General features: G+C 47.8%; 1 protein-coding gene across 1 annotated transcript in view; it reads right to left on the reverse strand.

Annotated features, from left to right (window-relative positions):
• The window catches only part of LOC109884315 (cyclin-dependent kinase 20-like), a 39,713-nt gene extending 24,817 nt beyond the window's left edge, over positions 1 to 14,896 (reverse strand). Inside the window, 6 exon segments of the mRNA XM_031794862.1 lie at positions 5,950 to 6,012; positions 7,945 to 8,066; positions 8,710 to 8,744; positions 8,747 to 8,897; positions 14,332 to 14,445; positions 14,746 to 14,896. Of these exon segments, the coding sequence (XP_031650722.1) occupies positions 5,950 to 6,012; positions 7,945 to 8,066; positions 8,710 to 8,744; positions 8,747 to 8,897; positions 14,332 to 14,445; positions 14,746 to 14,820 (560 nt within the window). The 5' untranslated portion in view covers positions 14,821 to 14,896.
• Between the last annotated feature and the right edge of the window lie 6,652 nt (positions 14,897 to 21,548).

Genomic DNA, 21,548 nt, shown 5'->3' on the forward strand with positions numbered 1-21,548 from the left:
TACATCCCACTGCCCTGTGGACAGGAGAGACTGGGGTTAGATACATCCTACTGCCCTGTGGACAGGAGAGACTGGGGTTAGATACATCCCACTGCCCTGTGGACAGGAGAGACTGGGGTTAGATACATCCTACTGCCCTGTGGACAGGAGAGACTGGGGTTAGATACATCCTACTGCCCTGTGGACAGGAGAGACTGGGGTTAGATACATCCCACTGCCCTGTGGACAGGAGAGACTGGGGTTAGATACATCCCACTGCCCTGTGGACAGGAGAGACTGGGGTTAGATACATCCTACTGCCCTGTGGACAGGAGAGACTGGGGTTAGATACATCCTACTGCCCTGTGGACAGGATAGACTGGGGTTAGATACATCCCACTGCCCTGTGGACAGGATAGACTGGGGTTAGATACATCCCACTGCCCTGTGGACAGGAGAGACTGGGGTTAGATACATCCTACTGCCCTGTGGACAGGAGAGACTGGGGTTAGATACATCCTACTGCCCTGTGGACAGGATAGACTGGGGTTAGATACATCAGTAGAGACTGGGGTTAGATACATCCTACTGCCCTGTGGACAGGATAGACTGGGGTTAGATACATCCCACTGTCCTGTGGACAGGAGAGACTGGGGTTAGATACATCCTACTGCCCTGTGGACAGGATAGACTGGGGTTAGATACATCCCACTGCCCTGTGGACAGGATAGACTAGGGTTAGATACATCCCACTGCCCTGTGGACAGGAGAGACTGGGGTTAGATACATCCTACTGCCCTGTGGACAGGATAGACTAGGGTTAGATACATCCCACTGCCCTGTGGACAGGAGAGACTGGGGTTAGATACATCCTACTGCCCTGTGGACAGGAGAGACTGGGGTTAGATACATCCCACTGCCCTGTGGACAGGAGAGACTGGGGTTAGATACATCCTACTGCCCTGTGGACAGGATAGACTGGGGTTAGATACATCAGTAGAGACTGGGGTTAGATACATCCTACTGCCCTGTGGACAGGATAGACTGGGGTTAGATACATCCCACTGCCCTGTGGACAGGAGAGACTGGGGTTAGATACATCCTACTGCCCTGTGGACAGGAGAGACTGGGGTTAGATACATCCTACTGCCCTGTGGACAGGAGAGACTGGGGTTAGATACATCCTACTGCCCTGTGGACAGGAGAGACTGGGGTTAGATACATCCTACTGCCCTGTGGACAGGAGAGACTGGGGTTAGATACATCAGTAGAGACTGGGGTTAGATACATCAGGAGAGACTGGGGTTAGATACATCAGGAGAGACTGGGGTTAGATACATCAGGAGAGACTGGGGTTAGATACATCAGGAGAGACTGGGGTTAGATACATCAGGAGAGACTGGGTTAGATACATCAGGAGAGACTGGGGTTAGATACATCAGGAGAGACTGGGGTTAGATACATCAGGAGAGACTGGGGTTAGATACATCCTACTGCCCTGTGGACAGGAGAGACTGGGGTTAGATACATCAGGAGAGACTGGGGTTAGATACATCCTACTGCCCTGTGGACAGGAGAGACTGGGGTTAGATACATCCCACTGCCCTGTGGACAGGAGAGACTGGGGTTAGATACATCAGTAGAGACTGGGGTTAGATACATCAGGAGAGACTGGGGTTAGATACATCCCACTGCCCTGTGGACAGGAGAGACTGGGGTTAGATACATCAGGAGAGACTGGGGTTAGATACATCCTACTGCCCTGTGGACAGGAGAGACTGGGGTTAGATACATCCCACTGCCCTGTGGACAGGAGAGACTGGGGTTAGATACATCCCACTGCCCTGTGGACAGGAGAGACTGGGGTTAGATACATCCTACTGCCCTGTGGACAGGAGAGACTGGGGTTAGATACATCCTACTGCCCTGTGGACAGGAGAGACTGGGGTTAGATACATCCCACTGCCCTGTGGACAGGAGAGACTGGGGTTAGATACATCCCACTGCCCTGTGGACAGGAGAGACTGGGGTTAGATACATCCTACTGCCCTGTGGACAGGAGAGACTGGGGTTAGATACATCCTACTGCCCTGTGGACAGGATAGACTGGGGTTAGATACATCCCACTGCCCTGTGGACAGGATAGACTGGGGTTAGATACATCCCACTGCCCTGTGGACAGGAGAGACTGGGGTTAGATACATCCTACTGCCCTGTGGACAGGAGAGACTGGGGTTAGATACATCCTACTGCCCTGTGGACAGGATAGACTGGGGTTAGATACATCAGTAGAGACTGGGGTTAGATACATCCTACTGCCCTGTGGACAGGATAGACTGGGGTTAGATACATCCCACTGCCCTGTGGACAGGAGAGACTGGGGTTAGATACATGCTACTGCCCTGTGGACAGGATAGACTGGGGTTAGATACATCCCACTGCCCTGTGGACAGGATAGACTAGGGTTAGATACATCCCACTGCCCTGTGGACAGGAGAGACTGGGGTTAGATACATCCTACTGCCCTGTGGACAGGATAGACTAGGGTTAGATACATCCCACTGCCCTGTGGACAGGAGAGACTGGGGTTAGATACATCCTACTGCCCTGTGGACAGGAGAGACTGGGGTTAGATACATCCCACTGCCCTGTGGACAGGAGAGACTGGGGTTAGATACATCCTACTGCCCTGTGGACAGGATAGACTGGGGTTAGATACATCAGTAGAGACTGGGGTTAGATACATCCTACTGCCCTGTGGACAGGATAGACTGGGGTTAGATACATCCCACTGCCCTGTGGACAGGAGAGACTGGGGTTAGATACATCCTACTGCCCTGTGGACAGGAGAGACTGGGGTTAGATACATCCTACTGCCCTGTGGACAGGATAGACTGGGGTTAGATACATCCCACTGCCCTGTGGACAGGAGAGACTGGGGTTAGATACATCCTACTGCCCTGTGGACAGGAGAGACTGGGGTTAGATACATCCTACTGCCCTGTGGACAGGAGAGACTGGGGTTAGATACATCCCACTGCCCTGTGGACAGGATCGACTGGGGTTAGATACATCCTACTGCCCTGTGGACAGGAGAGACTGGGGTTAGATACATCCCACTGCCCTGTGGACAGGAGAGACTGGGGTTAGATACATCCCACTGCCCTGTGGACAGGATAGACTGGGGTTAGATACATCCTACTGCCCTGTGGACAGGAGAGACTGGGGTTAGATACATCAGTAGAGACTGGGGTTAGATACATCCTACTGCCCTGTGGACAGGAGAGACTGGGGTTAGATACATCAGGAGAGACTGGGGTTAGATACATCAGTAGAGACTGGGGTTAGATACATCCCACTGCCCTGTGGACAGGAGAGACTGGGGTTAGATACATCAGGAGAGACTGGGGTTAGATACATCCTACTGCCCTGTGGACAGGAGAGACTGGGGTTAGATACATCCCACTGCCCTGTGGACAGGAGAGACTGGGGTTAGATACATCAGGAGAGACTGGGGTTAGATACATCAGTAGAGACTGGGGTTAGATACATCCCACTGCCCTGTGGACAGGAGAGACTGGGGTTAGATACATCAGGAGAGACTGGGGTTAGATACATCCTACTGCCCTGTGGACAGGAGAGACTGGGGTTAGATACATCCTACTGCCCTGTGGACAGGAGAGACTGGGGTTAGATACATCCCACTGCCCTGTGGACAGGAGAGACTGGGGTTAGATACATCCTACTGCCCTGTGGACAGGAGAGACTGGGGTTAGATACATCCTACTGCCCTGTGGACAGGAGAGACTGGGGTTCGATACATCCCACTGCCCTGTGGACAGGATAGACTGGGGTTAGATACATCCTACTGCCCTGTGGACAGGAGAGACTGGGGTTAGATACATCCCACTGCCCTGTGGACAGGAGAGACTGGGGTTAGATACATCCCACTGCCCTGTGGACAGGATAGACTGGGGTTAGATACATCCTACTGCCCTGTGGACAGGAGAGACTGGGGTTAGATACATCAGTAGAGACTGGGGTTAGATACATCAGGAGAGACTGGGGTTAGATACATCCCACTGCCCTGTGGACAGGAGAGACTGGGGTTAGATACATCCCACTGCCCTGTGGACAGGAGAGACTGGGGTTAGATACATCAGGAGAGACTGGGGTTAGATACATCCCACTGCCCTGTGGACAGGAGAGACTGGGGTTAGATACATCAGGAGAGACTGGGGTTAGATACATCCCACTGCCCTGTGGACAGGAGAGACTGGGGTTAGATACATCAGTAGAGACTGGGGTTAGATACATCCTACTGCCCTGTGGACAGGAGAGACTGTATCTATATCCTTCCTGTTTGGCCCTGTCCGGGGGTGTCCTCGGATGGGGCCACAGTGTCTCCTGACCCCTCCTGTCTCAGCCTCCAGTATTTATGCTGCAGTAGTTTGTGTCGGGGGGCTGGGGTCAGTTTGTTATATCTGGAGTACTTCTCCTGTCCTATTCGGTGTCCTGTGTGAATCTAAGTGTGCGTTCTCTAATTCTCTCCTTCTCTCTTTCTTTCTCTCTCTCGGAGGACCTGAGCCCTAGGACCATGCCCCAGGACTACCTGACATGATGACTCCTTGCTGTCCCCAGTCCACCTGGCCATGCTGCTGTTCCAGTTTCAACTGACCTGAGCCCTAGGACCATGCCCCAGGACTACCTGACATGATGACTCCTTGCTGTCCCCAGTCTACCTGGCCATGCTGCTGCTCCAGTTTCAACTTCCACCTGACTGTGCTGCTGCTCTAGTTTCAACTGTTCTGCCTTATTATTATTCGACCATGCTGGTCATTTATGAACATTGAACATCTTGACCATGTTCTGTTATAATCTCCACCCGGCACAGCCAGAAGAGGACTGGCCACCCCACATAGCCTGGTTCCTCTCTAGGTTTCTTCCTAGGTATTGGCCTTTCTAGGGAGTTTTTCCTAGCCACCGTGCTTCTCCACCTGCATTGCTTGCTGTTTGGGGTTTTAGGCTGGGTTTCTGTACAGCACTTTGAGATATCAGCTGATGTACGAAGGGCTATATAAATAAATTTGATTTGATTTGATTTGATTTGGGGTTAGATACATCAGTAGAGACTGGGGTTAGATACATCCTACTGCCCTGTGGACAGGAGAGACTGGTGTTAGATACATCCTACTGCCCTGTGGATGCACAGAACAGACAGAAGAGGATTGGGGTTAAGCATCTAAACCACAGCAATCTGCTTTACCGGAAACACCTTATCATTACTGCTATCTGCTCTACCGGAAACACCTTATCATTACTCCCATCTGCTCTACAGGAAACACCTTATCATTACAGCTATCTGCTCTACAGGAAACACCTTATCATTACTGCTATCTGCTCTACAGGAAACACCTTATCATTACTGCTATCTGCTCTACAGGAAACACCTTATCATTACTGCTATCTGCTCTACAGGAAACACCTTATCATTACTGCTATCTGCTCTACCGGAAACACCTTATCATTACTCCCATCTGCTCTACCGGAAACACCTTATCATTACTGCTATCTGCTCTACCGGAAACACCTTATCATTACTCCCATCTGCTCTACAGGAAACACCTTATCATTACTCCCATCTGCTCTACAGGAAACACCTTATCATTACTGCTATCTGCTCTACAGGAAACACCTTATCATTACAGCTATCTGCTCTACCGGAAACACCTTATCATTACAGCTATCTGCTCTACCGGAAACACCTTATCATTACAGCTATCTGCTCTACTGTTGTATACAGTAGATAACAAATGGCCGATTTACTGAGCTGCCTCTTTACACATTATCACTGACCTGTTATTATAGGATTAGATATCAAATGAAAGCATCAAATCAATTAATCTGTTTGATTGATTGATTAAGTAATTAATGAATCAATCAGCGACAGGAGAAACGGAATCCTCTTACCAGAGATCTACACCTTCGTCGTATTTCCTTGCCCCATAGAGCAGTTCTGGTGCTCGATACCACCTGAAAACATACAGAGCGTGATCATTATTGGCTCCTATTAATAGCCACATGGGGTGGACGAGCTGGAGAAGACTGCTCTGAACAGAGTGCGATGGAGGGGAGGTGTCGGTGGCGTAAGTAAGTAATGATTTCCTCAGCTAAGACGTGTTTGTTTACACAGGCAGCCCAATTCTGATTTTTTATTTTACATTTTTTACCTATTTATATTTTGACCAATCAGATCAGCTGTGAAAAAGACAATGATGTGATAATGTGTCCCTAGAATTTCTAAGCAAACAGCTGGAGGCAGGGCTTTCTCCTATAGAGCTCAATTTTTATGGAACGGTCTGCCTACCCATGTCAGAGACGCAAACTCGGTCTCAACCTTTAAGTCTTTACTGAAGACTCATCTCTTCAGTGGGTCATATGATTGAGTGTAGTCTGGCCCAGGAGTGGGTGTCTTGCTGTCTCTGCCTGGCCGGTTCCCCTCTTTCCACTGGGATTCTCTGCCTCTAACCCTATTACAGGGGCTGAGTCACTGGCTTACTGGGGCTCTCTCGTGCCGTTCCTAGGATGGGTGAGTCACTGGCTTACTGGGGCTCTCTCGTGCCGTTCCTAGGATGGGTGAGTCACTGGCTTACTGGGGCTCTCTCATGCCGTCCCTGGAAGGGGTGCGTCACCTGAGTGGGTTGATTCACTGATGTGGTCATCCTGTCTGGGTTGGCGCCCCCCCCTTTGGGTTGTGCCATGGCAGAGATCTTTGTGGGCTATACTCAGCCTTGTCTCAGGATGGTAAGTTGGTGGTTGAAGATATCCCTCTAGTGGTGTGGGGGCTGTGCTTTGGCAAAGTGGGTGGGGTTATATCCTTCCTGTTTGGCCCTGTCCGGGGGTGTCCTCGGATGGGGCCACAGTGTCTCCTGACCCCTCCTGTCTCAGCCTCCAGTATTTATGCTGCAGTAGTTTATGTGTCGGGGAGCTAGGGTCAGTTTGTTATATCTGGAGTACTTCTCCTGTCCTATTCGGTGTCCTGTGTGAATCTAAGTGTGCGTTCTCTAATTCTCTCCTTCTCTCTTTCTTTCTCTCTCTCGGAGGACCTGGGCCCTAGGACCATGCCCCAGGACTACCTGACATGTTGACTCCTTGCTGTCCCCAGTCCACCTGGCCGTGCTGCTGCTCCAGTTTCAACTGTTCTGCCTTATTATTATTCGACCATGCTGGTCATTTATGAACATTTGAACATCTTGGCCATGTTCTGTTAAAATCTCCACCCGGCACAGCCAGAAGAGGACTGGCCACCCCACATATGCTCTCTCTAATTCTCTCTTTCTTTCTCTCTCTCGGAGGACCTGAGCCCTAGGACCATGCCCCAGGACTACCTGACATGATGACTCCTTGCTGTCCCCAGTCCATCTGACCGTGCTGCTGCTCCAGTTTCAACTGTTCTGCCTTATTATTACCGTGCTTCTACACCTGCATTGCTTGCTGTTTGGGGTTTTAGGCTGTGTTTCTGTTCAGCACTTTGAGATATCAGCTGATGTACGAAGGGCTTTATAAATACATTTGATTTGATTTGATAAGTACTGATGTTGTTGGTCAGAAGTCCAATTAGTGGAAAAAAAAGGATCACAGCCCATGTAAGCCTGCAGTGAACGGGGCAAACTGGTTTGTATTGGTATGCAGTGAACGGGGCAAACCGGTTTGTGTTGGTATGCAGGGTACCTGGTGGCCACCTGATCACAGCCCCATGTAAGCCTGCAGTGAACGGGGCAAACCGGTTTGTGTTGGTATGCAGGGTACCTGGTGGCCACCTGATCACAGCCCCATGTAAGCCTGCAGTGAACGGGGCAAACCGGTTTGTGTTGGTATGCAGGGTACCTGGTGGCCACCTGATCACAGCCCCATGTAAGCCTGCAGTGAACGGGGCAAACCAGTTTGTGTTGGTATGCAGGGTACCTGGTGGCCACCTGATGGCTGTAGAGGTGCTCTCCATCGTTGTTGAAAAGTCTGGCCAGGCCAAAGTCTGCTATCTTCAGATGACCTGTAGAGCTGATGAGCAGGTTGGCTGGTTTCAGATCCTGCAGAGAGAGAAAAACACAACACCTTATGATATCGCTTATAACCAGGGAACCACGCAGACACAATGTGTGTGTGTTATAAGGACGTGATTGACGTCACATTGTGTGTGTGTGTGTGTGTTATAAGGACGTGAGTGACATTGTGTGTGTGTGTGTGTGTGTGTTATAAGGACGTGAGTGACATGTGTGTGTGTGTGTGTGTTATAAGGACGTGAGTGACATTGTGTGTGTGTGTGTGTGTTATAAGGACGTGAGTGACATTGTGTGTGTGTGTGTGTGTGTGTGTGTGTGTGTGTGTGTGTGTGTGTGTGTGTGTGTGTGTGTGTGTGTGTTATAAGGACGTGAGTGACATTGTGTGTGTGTGTGTGTGTGTGTTATAAGGACGTGAGTGACATTGTGTGTGTGTGTGTGTGTTATAAGGACGTGAGTGACATTGTGTGTGTGTGTGTGTGTGTGTTATAAGGACGTGAGTGACATTGTGTGTGTGTGTGGTGTGTGTGTTATAAGGACGTGAGTGACATTGTGTGTGTGTGTGTGTGTGTGTTTGTGTGTTATAAGGACGTGAGTGACATTGTGTGTGTGTGTGTGTGTGTGTTATAAGGACGTGAGTGACATTGTGTGTGTGTGTGTGTGTGTGTCTCACTCTGTGCATGATGGAGTTCTCGTGGCAGAAGGCAACCCCTTGAGCAGCATCATCATGTAACCTTTGACATGTGCCTCGGTGAGAGGCCTCTGAGAGTTCCTGATGACCTCAGAGAGGTCAGAGAGCATGTACTCAAACACCAAGACGAACCCTGTACCGTGGGGAAACACGTCCTTGAGCTTCACCACCTACAACACATGGGGATGGAAGGTGAGTGTTTCTCAAGAGTAGCCGTGATAGCGGCTTGTTATCCGTCAGAGGGGGTGTACAAGTGTAACGGATGTGAAATGGCTAGCTTAGTTAGCGGAGGCTTGTTATCCGTCAGATGGGGTGTACAAGTGTAACGGATGTGAAACGGCTAGCTTAGTTAGCGGTGGCTTGTTATCCGTCAGAGGGGGTGTACAAGTGTAACGGATGTGAAACGGCTAGCTTAGTTAGCGGTGGCTTGTTATCCGCCAGAGGGGGTGTACAAGTGTAACGGATGTGAAACGGCTAGCTTAGTTAGCGGAGGCTTGTTATCCGTCAGAGGGGTGTACAAGTGTAACGGATGTGAAACGGCTAGCTTAGTTAGCGGTGGCTTGTTATCCGTCAGAGGGGGTGTACAAGTGTAACGGATGTGAAACGGCTAGCTTAGTTACCCTGTGGCTTGTTATCCGTCAGAGGGGGTGTACAAGTGTAACGGATGTGAAACGGCTAGCTTAGTTACCCTGTGGCTTGTTATCCGTCAGAGGGGGTGTACAAGTGTAACGGATGTGAAACGGCTAGCTTAGTTAGCGGTGGCTTGTATCCATCAGAGGGGCTGTACAAGTGTAACGGATGTGAAACGGCTAGCTTAGTTAGCGGAGGCTTGTTATCCGTCAGAGGGGGTGTACAAGTGTAACGGATGTGAAACGGCTAGCTTAGTTAGCGGCGGCTTGTTATCCGTCAGAGGGGCTGTACAAGTGTAACGGATGTGAAACGGCTAGCTTAGTTAGCGGTGGCTTGTTATCCGTCAGAGGGGGTGTACAAGTGTAACGGATGTGAAACGGCTAGCTTAGTTAGCGGTGGCTTGTTATCCGTCAGAGGGGGTGTACAAGTGTAACGGATGTGAAACGGCTAGCTTAGTTAGCGGAGGCTTGTTATCCGTCAGAGGGGTTATATCCTTCCTGTTTGGCCCTGTCCGGGGGTGTCCTCGGATGGGGCCACAGTGTCTCCTGACCCCTCCTGTCTCAGCCTCCAGTATTTATGCTGCAGTAGTTTATGTGTCGGGGGGCTGGGGTCAGTTTGTTATATCTGGAGTACTTCTCCTGTCCTATTCGGTGTCCTGTGTGAATCTAAGTGTGCGTTCTCTAATTCTCTCCTTCTCTCTTTCTTTCTCTCTCTCGGAGGACCTGAGCCCTAGGACCATGCCCCAGGACTACCTGACATGATGACTCCTTGCTGTCCCCAGTCCACCTGGCCATGCTGCTGTTCCAGTTTCAACTGACCTGAGCCCTAGGACCATGCCCCAGGACTACCTGACATGATGACTCCTTGCTGTCCCCAGTCTACCTGGCCATGCTGCTGCTCCAGTTTCAACTTCCACCTGACTGTGCTGCTGCTCTAGTTTCAACTGTTCTGCCTTATTATTATTCGACCATGCTGGTCATTTATGAACATTGAACATCTTGACCATGTTCTGTTATAATCTCCACCCGCCACAGCCAGAAGAGGACTGGCCACCCCACATAGCCTGGTTCCTCTCTAGGTTTCTTCCTAGGTATTGGCCTTTCTAGGGAGTTTTTCCTAGCCACTGTGCTTCTCCACCTGCATTGCTTGCTGTTTGGGGTTTTAGGCTGGGTTTCTGTACAGCACTTTGAGATATCAGCTGATGTACGAAGGGCTATATAAATAAATTTGATTTGATTTGATTTGATTTGTGTACAAGTGTAACGGATGTGAAACGGCTAGCTTAGTTACCCTGTGGCTTGTTATCCGTCAGAGGGGGTGTACAAGTGTAACGGATGTGAAACGGCTAGCTTAGTTACCCTGTGGCTTGTTATCCGTCAGAGGGGGTGTACAAGTGTAACGGATGTGAAACGGCTAGCTTAGTTAGCGGTGGCTTGTTATCCGTCAGAGGGGGTGTACAAGTGTAACGGATGTGAAACGGCTAGCTTAGTTACCCTGTGGCTTGTTATCCGTCAGAGGGGGTGTACAAGTGTAACGGATGTGAAACGGCTAGCTTAGTTAGCGGAGGCTTGTTATCCGTCAGAGGGGGTGTACAAGTGTAACGGATGTGAAACGGCTAGCTTAGTTAGCGGAGGCTTGTTATCCGTCAGAGGGGGTGTACAAGTGTAACGGATGTGAAACGGCTAGCTTAGTTAGCGGTGGCTTGTTATCCGTCAGAGGGGCTGTACAAGTGTAACGGATGTGAAACGGCTAGCTTAGTTAGCGGTGGCTTGTTATCCGTCAGAGGGGGTGTACAAGTGTAACGGATGTGAAACGGCTAGCTTAGTTAGCGGAGGCTTGTTATCCGTCAGAGGGGGTGTACAAGTGTAACGGATGTGAAACGGCTAGCTTAGTTAGCGGCGGCTTGTTATCTGTCAGAGGGGGTGTACAAGTGTAACGGATGTGAAACGGCTAGCTTAGTTACCCTGTGGCTTGTTATCCGTCAGAGGGGGTGTACAAGTGTAACGGATGTGAAACGGCTAGCTTAGTTACCCTGTGGCTTGTTATCCGTCAGAGGGGGTGTACAAGTGTAACGGATGTGAAACGGCTAGCTTAGTTAGCGGTGGCTTGTTATCCGTCAGAGGGGGTGTACAAGTGTAACGGATGTGAAACGGCTAGCTTAGTTACCCTGTGGCTTGTTATCCGTCAGAGGGGGTGTACAAGTGTAACGGATGTGAAACGGCTAGCTTAGTTACCCTGTGGCTTGTTATCCGTCAGAGGGGGTGTACAAGTGTAACGGATGTGAAACGGCTAGCTAGTTAGCGGTGGCTTGTTATCCGTCAGAGGGGGGTGTACAAGTGTAACGGATGTGAAACGGCTAGCTTAGTTAGCGGTGGCTTGTTATCCATCAGAGGGGCTGTACAAGTGTAACGGATGTGAAACGGCTAGCTTAGGCGGTGGCTTGTTATCCGTCAGAGGGGCTGTACAAGTGTAACGGATGTGAAACGGCTAGCTTAGTTAGCGGTGGCTTGTTATCCGTCAGAGGGGGTGTACAAGTGTAACGGATGTGAAACGGCTAGCTTAGTTAGCGGTGGCTTGTTATCCATCAGAGGGGCTGTACAAGTGTAACGGATGTGAAACGGCCAGCTTAGTTAGCGGCGGCTTGTTATCCGTCAGAGGGGGTGTACAAGTGTAACGGATGTGAAACGGCTAGCTTAGTTAGCGGTGGCTTGTTATCCGTCAGAGGGGGTGTACAAGTGTAACGGATGTGAAACGGCTAGCTTAGTTAGCGGCGGCTTGTTATCCGTCAGAGGGGGTGTACAAGTGTAACGGATGTGAAACGGCTAGCTTAGTTACCCTGTGGCTTGTTATCCGTCAGAGGGGGTGTACAAGTGTAACGGATGTGAAACGGCTAGCTTAGTTAGCGGTGGCTTGTTATCCGTCAGAGGGGGTGTACAAGTGTAACGGATGTGAAACGGCTAGCTTAGTTAGCGGTGGCTTGTTATCCATCAGAGGGGCTGTACAAGTGTAACGGATGTGAAACGGCTAGCTTAGTTAGCGGTGGCTTGTTATCCGTCAGAGGGCTGTACAAGTGTAACGGATGTGAAACGGCTAGCTTAGTTAGCGATGGCTTGTTATCCGTCAGAGGGGGTGTACAAGTGTAACGGATGTGAAACGGCTAGCTTAGTTAGCGGTGGCTTGTTATCCATCAGAGGGGCTGTACAAGTGTAACGGATGTGAAACGGCTAGCTTAGTTAGCGGCGGCTTGTTATCCGTCAGAGGGGGTGTACAAGTGTAACGGATGTGAAACGGCTAGCTTAGTTAGCGGCGGCTTGTTATCCGTCAGAGGGGGTGTACAAGTGTAACGGATGTGAAACGGCTAGCTTAGTTAGCGGCGGCTTGTTATCCGTCAGAGGGGCTGTACAAGTGTAACGGATGTGAAACGGCTAGCTTAGTTAGCGGTGGCTTGTTATCCGTCAGAGGGGGTGTACAAGTGTAACGGATGTGAAACGGCTAGCTTAGTTAGCGGTGGCTTGTTATCCGTCAGAGGGGGTGTACAAGTGTAACGGATGTGAAACGGCTAGCTTAGTTAGCGGTGGCTTGTTATCCGTCAGAGGGGGTGTACAAGTGTAACGGATGTGAAACGGCTAGCTTAGTTAGCGGCGGCTTGTTATCCGTCAGAGGGGGTGTACAAGTGTAACGGATGTGAAACGGCTAGCTTAGTTACCCTGTGGCTTGTTATCCGTCAGAGGGGGTGTACAAGTGTAACGGATGTGAAACGGCTAGCTTAGTTAGCGGTGGCTTGTTATCCGTCAGAGGGGGTGTACAAGTGTAACGGATGTGAAACGGCTAGCTTAGTTAGCGGTGGCTTGTTATCCATCAGAGGGGCTGTACAAGTGTAACGGATGTGAAACGGCTAGCTTAGTTAGCGGTGGCTTGTTATCCGTCAGAGAGGCTGTACAAGTGTAACGGATGTGAAACGGCTAGCTTAGTTAGCGATGGCTTGTTATCCGTCAGAGGGGGTGTACAAGTGTAACGGATGTGAAACGGCTAGCTTAGTTAGCGGTGGCTTGTTATCCATCAGAGGGGCTGTACAAGTGTAACGGATGTGAAACGGCTAGCTTAGTTAGCGGCGGCTTGTTATCCGTCAGAGGGGGGTGTACAAGTGTAACGGATGTGAAACGGCTAGCTTAGTTAGCGGTGGCTTGTTTATCCGTCAGAGGGGGTGTACAAGTGTAACGGATGTGAAACGGCTAGCTTAGTTAGCGCGGCTTGTTATCCGTCAGAGGGGCTGTACAAGTGTAACGGATGTGAAACGGCTAGCTTAGTTAGCGGTGGCTTGTTATCCGTCAGAGGGGGTGTACAAGTGTAACGGATGTGAAACGGCTAGCTTAGTTAGCGGTGGCTTGTTATCCGTCAGAGGGGCTGTACAAGTGTAACGGATGTGAAACGGCTAGCTTAGTTAGCGATGGCTTGTTATCCGTCAGAGGGGGTGTACAAGTGTAACGGATGTGAAACGGCTAGCTTAGTTAGCGGTGGCTTGTTATCCGTCAGAGGGGGTGTACAAGTGTAACGGATGTGAAACGGCTAGCTTAGTTAGCGGCGGCTTGTTATCCGTCAGAGGGGCTGTACAAGTGTAACGGATGGTGAAACGGCTAGCTTAGTTAGCGGCGGCTTGTTATCCGTCAGAGGGGGGTGTACAAGTGCAATTACAAAATAAACTTGGGCAACATTCTGAGGGTTAGGCTATATCAATTATATATATATATATTTTATGTAACCTTTATTTATCTAGGCAAAGTCAGTTAAGAACAAATTCGTATTTATAATGACGGCCTACTCTGGCCAAACCCGGACGACGCTGGGCCAATTGTGCGCCGCCCTATGGGACTCCCAATCACGGCCGGATGTGATATAGCCTGGATTCCAACCGGGGACTGTAGTGACGCCTCATGCATTGAGATGTAGTGCCTAAGACCGCTCGGGATAACTCACATATTGGTTGTCTTCAATCTCCTGTAAAGCCTTGATCTCTCTGAGGGCTTGGTTGGGGATCCCATCCTCCAACTTTCTCAGAGCTACTTTCTTCAGAGCCACAGTCTCTCCAGTCTAAATGACAACAGAAAAGAGCATAACGTAAAGACACTGCTTGAAAATGTTATATTACTTGGACTGTCTGCTTGCCAAACAGGGTGGCTATCATTAATAACTATAATAACTAGGCATTAACTAGCTTACTCTTAATGTTTACAAAGTTATTTACATGTTGATTTTTTTTATATATATATTCCTGTTCGGGAATATTTCACAAATTATACCCACCCAGAAGAGCTAACTATCTACAGTAGACATCTAACGTTAGTTATCTAGGGGAGGTAAAAAGTCAAATAAACACATTTGAATTCATACCTCGATATGTTTTGCTTTGAAAACAATGCCATGGGCTCCTTCTCCTATTCTACCCAAAATACTATATTGATCCATGGTAAATTACAGAAGGTTAACGTTAGCTAAACTCTCTTGTTGATTAAAACGCCTGGCTTTTTCAACCAAATGTTGTTTTTTTATAAATAAAAAAACGTAAGTAGAACAGCTACACATTTCTGGTATATCTAATACATCGTGTAATACAGTAAACTAGCTATCAATGTAGAGCATCGTTTTGATCTCCCTAGTAATAAATGCTAGGTGACGGTTTTTACATTGACGACAGTGTTGTTATCACGTGACCATAATGGCAGCCTGCAATGGTCTGCTGCAGAAGACAGGGGGCGCTGTTGTATCGGCATCAGTCTTCTAGCTTCTACCTGATGGGAAAAAATATTTGCTTGAACTGATTTCATTGTGCGTACAGCACAGGAGGTTGGTGGCACCTTAATTAGGGAGGACGGGGCTCGTGGTAATGACTGGAGTGAGTGGACTCAGTGGAATGGTATCAAATATATTAAACACATGGGATTACAGGTGTTCGATGGTTGTCCATTTGCTTCCTTTTTGGCCATTATTATGAAGCCGTTCTCCCCTCAGCAGTACATGGCCATGATGTTCAAAAGTTCATAGGTCAGATTCTAATATTCGCAGTGGTTGTCGAGGTGCAACAGGTCAGCACCTCAGGAGTAAATGTCAGTTGGCTTCTTATAGCCGATCATTCAGAGTTACTCACCAAAGCTGTAGGCTACAGATTTATGTTATTGACTAGGCCTATATCTTTGTTTAATATAATTAATAAATCAGTTCATTAAGAAAAAAAATATTATTTTGTGAGAAATATAAGGTATAAGTTACTCTTTTTTTGTAGGTATTTTCACTTGGTAATGAGTAATAAGTAATAACATAGAAATACATGACATAGAAATACATGACATAGAAATACATGACATAGAAATACATGACATAGAAATACATGACCTAGAAATACATGACATAGAAATACATGACATAGAAATACATGACATAGAAATACATGACATAGAAATACATTACATAGAAATACGAAATACGAAACTAAATTCTGTGTAACGCCTATTAATTACATTGTACTTATACTCACATGTACATGTAGTCTGCGGTGTGTTTATTTTCTTGCTTGGATGGTGCTTCCAGAAGCTTCTAAATTAGCGCCAGGTTGTCAGGATGGGTAATGTACTGTATAAAGTACACATTAATTACAACTAAGTACCCCTCAAGATACACTTCATTTTAACTAGCTTAACCTAGTAATTACATTGTACTCTGTGGTGTACTTATGGGTTTATCCTTTCATTTGGATGGCAAGGAGGTTCTCAAACACCCAGCACATCTGTCCACAAGAGATTCAAACCTTGTGACAGTTATTACTGAATCGGATACAGTGCAGAAGAAAACTAAACACTAAATTGGTGAATGTAGTGGACACTTGTAGTGGACACTTAGCCTAGTGGTGAGAGTGTAGGGGGGGGCAGGTAGCCTAGTGGTTTAGATGTAGGGGGCAGGTAGCCTAGTGATGAGAGCGTTGGGCCAGTAACCGAAAGGTTGCTAGATCGAATCCCTGAGCTGACAAGGTAAAAATCTGTCATTCTGCCTCTGAACAAGGCAGTTAACCCACTGTTCCTAGGCCGTCATTGAAAATAAGAATTTGTTCTTAACCGACTTGTCTAGTTAAATAAAGGTAATTTAAAAAAAAAGTGGTCTGTGGTTGTGACGCCGGTTGGACGCACTGCCAAATTCTCTAAAACAACGTTGGTGCGGCTTATGGTAGAGAAGTGAACATTCAATTCTCTGGCAACAGCTTCTGGTGGACTTTCCTGCAGTCAGCATGCCAATTGCATGCTCCTTCAAAACTTGAGACATCTGGCATTGTGTTGTGTGACAAAACTGCACATTTTAGAGTGGCCTTATTGTCCCCAGCACAATGTGCACCTGTGTAATGATCATGCCGTTTAATCAGCTTTTTTGATATGCCACACCTGTCAGGTGGATGGATTATCTTGGCAAAGGAAAAATGCTCACTGAAAGGGATGTAAACAAATTTGTACAGACAATTGAGAGAAAAGAGCTGTGTGTGTGTGTATGGAACATTTCAAGGATATTTTATTTAACTTCACATATGTGTTTATATTTTGTTCAGTATTAAATACAGATTTTCTTGGATTTAAGTGTTTTCTTCATGACAAACTTTAAAGTGGTGGCTGAATTCTCTTTAAATAACTTGAATACCTGTAGCGCCCGGGGAGTAGCGGGGAAGAAGTCAGGCGCCAGGAAGCAGAGAGTTCAGGGTTGCGCTCACTTTTAATGCACCACACGGTGAACAGACGCCAAACCCAAAACAAATGCCCCAAACACGGGGATTTAAACAAGTCCAGCAAAACCCAAACACACGGACACCCGTGACATACAGCCGTGTACACAGGAACATCGAAATAATCCCGCAAAACCAGCAGGCGGGTAATAAAAGCCCAACCAATCAGCCTAAACTAAACACAGGTGAAACCAATAAACAGAAAAGGGGGAAAAAGGATCGGTGGCAGGTAGTGGACCGGTGACGACGACCGCCGAGCGCCACCCGAACAGGAAGTGGAGCCACTTCGGTAGGAGTCATGACAATACCTCAACACAGACGGGCCTCTATAACTTTGCCTGAATTCTCTTTAAACAACTTGAAAACTCAACACAGACGGCCTCAAATGGTTTAGAAAGTCTATGATATGTCATTAAAATCGTCAAATCTCCAATTCATTGTCATGTCATTTTCCAAATATGTATATTTAAGTATATTCGGATGTTAGTTACCTTAGTCCCAAAATCACGATCCTCAAAATGTCCGATCCTAAAGTTAAAGTGCTTCTTTTTTCCAAAAGTGTCTCCGAGTAGTTCGAGGGAATATATACAGTTGAAGTCGGAAGTTTACATACACCTTTTCACAATTCCTGACATGTAATCCTAGTAAAAAAGTCCCTGTTTTAGGTCAGTTAGGATCATCACTTTATTTAAAAATTTGAAATTTCAGAATAATAGTAGAGAGAATGATTTATTTCAGCTTTTATTTCTTTCATCACATTCCCAGTGGGTCAGAAGTTTACGAACAAATACTAATTGAGTGTGGCATTGCCTTTAAATTGTTTAACTTGGGTCAAACGTTTCGGGTAGCCTTCCACAAGTTTCCCACAATAAATGGGTGAATTTTGGCCCATTCCTCCTGACAGAGCTAGTGTAACTGAATCAGGTTTGTAGGCTTCTTTGCTCACACACACTTTTTACGTTCTGCCCACAAATTTTCTATGGGATTGAGGTCAGGGCTTTGTGATGGTCACTCCAATACCTTGACTTTGTTGTCCTTTAAACCATTTTGCCGCAACTTTGGAAGTAGGCTTGGGGTCAATGTCCATTTGGAGACCCATTTGTGACCAAGCTTTAGCTTCCTGACTGATGTCTTGAGATGTTGCTTCAATATATCCACATAAATTTTCCTCCTCATGATGCCATCTATTTTGTGAAGTGCACCAGTCCCTCGTGCAGCAAAGCACCCCCACAACATGATGCTGCCACCCCCATGTTTCACGGTTGGGATGGTGTTCTTTGGCTTGCAAGCCTCCCCCTTTTTCCTCCAAACATAATGGTCATTATGGCCAAACAGTTCTATTTCTGTTTCATCAGACCAGAGGACATTTCTCAAAAAAGTATGATCTTTGTCCCTGTGCAGTTGCAAACCGTAGTCTGGCTTTTTATGGCGGTTTTGGAGCAGTGGCTTCTTCCTTGCTGAGCGGCCTTTCAGGTTATGTGGATATAGAACTCATTTACTGTGGATATATACTTTTGTACCTGTTTCCTCCCAGCATCTTCACAAGGTCCTTCGCTGTTGTTCTGGGATTGATTTGCACTTTCCGCACAAAGTACGTTCATCTCTAGGAGACAGAACGTGTCTCCTTCCTGAGCGGTATGACGGCTGTGTGGTCCCATGGTGTTTATACTTGCGTACTATTGTTTGTACAGATGAACGTGGAACCTTCAGGCATTTGGAAATTGCTCCCAAGGATGAACCATACTTGTGGAGGTCTTTCTAAGGGCTAATATCTTTTGATTTTTCCATGATGTCAAGCAAAGAGGCACTGAGTTTGAAGGTAGGCCTTGAAATATATCCACAGGTACACCTCCAATTGATCAAATGATGTCATTAGCCGATCAGAAGCTTCTAAAGCTAAAGCTTCTAAATTTTCTGGAATTTCCCAAGCTGTTTAAGGGCACAGTCAACTTAGTGTATGAAAACTTCTGACCCACTGGAATTGTGATAGTGAAATAATCTGTCTGTAAACAATTGTTGGAAAAAATGACTTATGTCATACACAAAGTATATGTCCTGACTTGCCAAAACTATAGTTTGTCAACAAGAAATTAGTGGAGTGGTTGAAAAACGAGTTTTAATGACTCAACTAAGTGTATGTAACTTCCCGACTTCGACTGTATGAGAAATTATTTTTGTTTGCCCAAGTTTGAACAACTGATGGAACAAGTGTAATGCATCCCTGGTCATCTACTGCCTCTGATCTGGAGGACTCACTAAACAGAGAACATCCCTGGTCATCTACTGCCTCTGGTCTGGAGGACTCACTAAACAGAGAACATCCCTGGTCGTCCCTACTGACTCTGATCTGGAGGACTCACTAAACAGAGAACATCCCTGGTCGTCCCTACTGCCTCTGATCTGGAGGACTCACTAAACAGAGAACATCCCTGGTCGTCCCTACTGCCTCTGATCTGGAGGACTCACTAAACAGAGAACATCCCTGGTCGTCCCTACTGCCTCTGATCTGGAGGACTCACTAAACAGAGAACATCCCTGGTCATCTACTGCCTCTGGTCTGGAGGACTCACTAAACAGAGAACATCCCTGGTCATCTACTGCCTCTGATCTGGAGGACTCACTAAACAGAGAACATCCCTGGTCATCTACTGCCTCTGATCTGGAGGACTCACTAAACAGAGAACATCCCTGGTCATCTACTGCCTCTGATCTGGAGGACTCACTAAACAGAGAACATCCCTGGTCATCCCTACTGCCTCTGATCTGGAGGACTCACTAAACAGAGAACATCCCTGGTCATCTACTGCCTCTGGTCTGGAGGACTCACTAAACAGAGAACATCCCTGGTCATCTACTGCCTCTGATCTGGAGGACTCACTAAACAGAGAACATCCCTGGTCATCCCTACTGCCTCTGATCTGGAGGACTCACTAAACAGAGAACATCCCTGGTCATCTACTGCCTCTGATCTGGAGGACTCACTAAACAGAGAACATCCCTGGTCATCTACTGCCTCTGGTCTGGAGGACTCACTAAACAGAGAACATCCCTGGTCATCCCTACTGCCTCTGGTCTGGAGGACTCACTAAACAGAGAACATCCCTGGTCATCTACTGCCTCTGATCTGGAGGACTCACTAAACAGAGAACATCCCTGGTCATCTACTGCCTCTGGTCTGGAGGACTCACTAAACGGAGAACATCCCTGGTCATCTACTGCCTCTGGTCTGGAGGACTCACTAAACAGAGAACATCCCTGGTCATCTACTGCCTCTGGTCTGGAGGACTCACTAAACAGAGAACATCCCTGGTCATCTACTGCCTCTGATCTGGAGGACTCACTAAACAGAGAACATCCCTGGTCATCCCTACTGCCTCTGATCTGGAGGACTCACTAAACAGAGAACATCCCTGGTCATCCCTACTGCCTCTGATCTGGAGGACTCACTAAACAGAGAACATCCCTGGTCATCACTACTGCCTCTGATCTGGAGGACTCACTAAACAGAGAACATCCCTGGTAATCTACTGCCTCTGATCTGGAGGACTCACTAAACAGAGAACATCCCTGGTCATCTACTGCCTCTGGTCTGGTGGACTCACTAAACAGAGAACATCCCTGGTCATCTACTGCCTCTGATCTGGAGGACTAACTAAACAGAGAACATCCCTGGTCATCTACTGCCTCTGATCTGGAGGACTCACTAAACAGAGAACATCCCTGGTCATCTACTGCCTCTGATCTGGAGGACTCACTAAACAGAGAACATCCCTGGTCATCTACTGCCTCTGATCTGGAGGACTCACTAAACAGAGAACATCCCTGGTCATCCTACTGCCTCTGATCTGGAGGACTCACTAAACAGAGAACATCCCTGGTCATCTACTGCCTCTGATCTGGAGGACTCACTAAACAGAGAACATCCCTGGTCATCCCTACTGCCTCTGATCTGGAGGACTCACTAAACAGAGAACATCCCTGGTCATCTACTGCCTCTGATCTGGAGGACTCACTAAACAGAGAACATCCCTGGTCATCTACTGCCTCTGATCTGGAGGACTCACTAAACAGAGAACATCCCTGGTCATCTACTGCCTCTGATCTGGAGGACTCACTAAACAGAGAACATCCCTGGTCATCTACTGCCTCTGATCTGGAGGACTCACTAAACAGAGAACATCCCTGGTCATCTACTGCCTCTGATCTGGAGGACTCACTAAACAGAGAACATCCCTGGTCATCTACTGCCTCTGATCTGGAGGACTCACTAAACAGAGAACATCCCTGGTCATCCCTACTGCCTCTGATCTGGAGGACTCACTAAACAGAGAACATCCTGGTCATCCCTACTGCCTCTGATCTGGAGGACTCACTAAACAGAGAACATCCCTGGTCATCCCTACTGCCTCTGATCTGGAGGACTCACTAAACAGAG

Source organism: Oncorhynchus kisutch, linkage group LG17, assembly GCF_002021735.2.
Source record: "Oncorhynchus kisutch isolate 150728-3 linkage group LG17, Okis_V2, whole genome shotgun sequence".
In the NCBI taxonomy this organism is placed as follows: domain Eukaryota; kingdom Metazoa; phylum Chordata; class Actinopteri; order Salmoniformes; family Salmonidae; genus Oncorhynchus; species Oncorhynchus kisutch.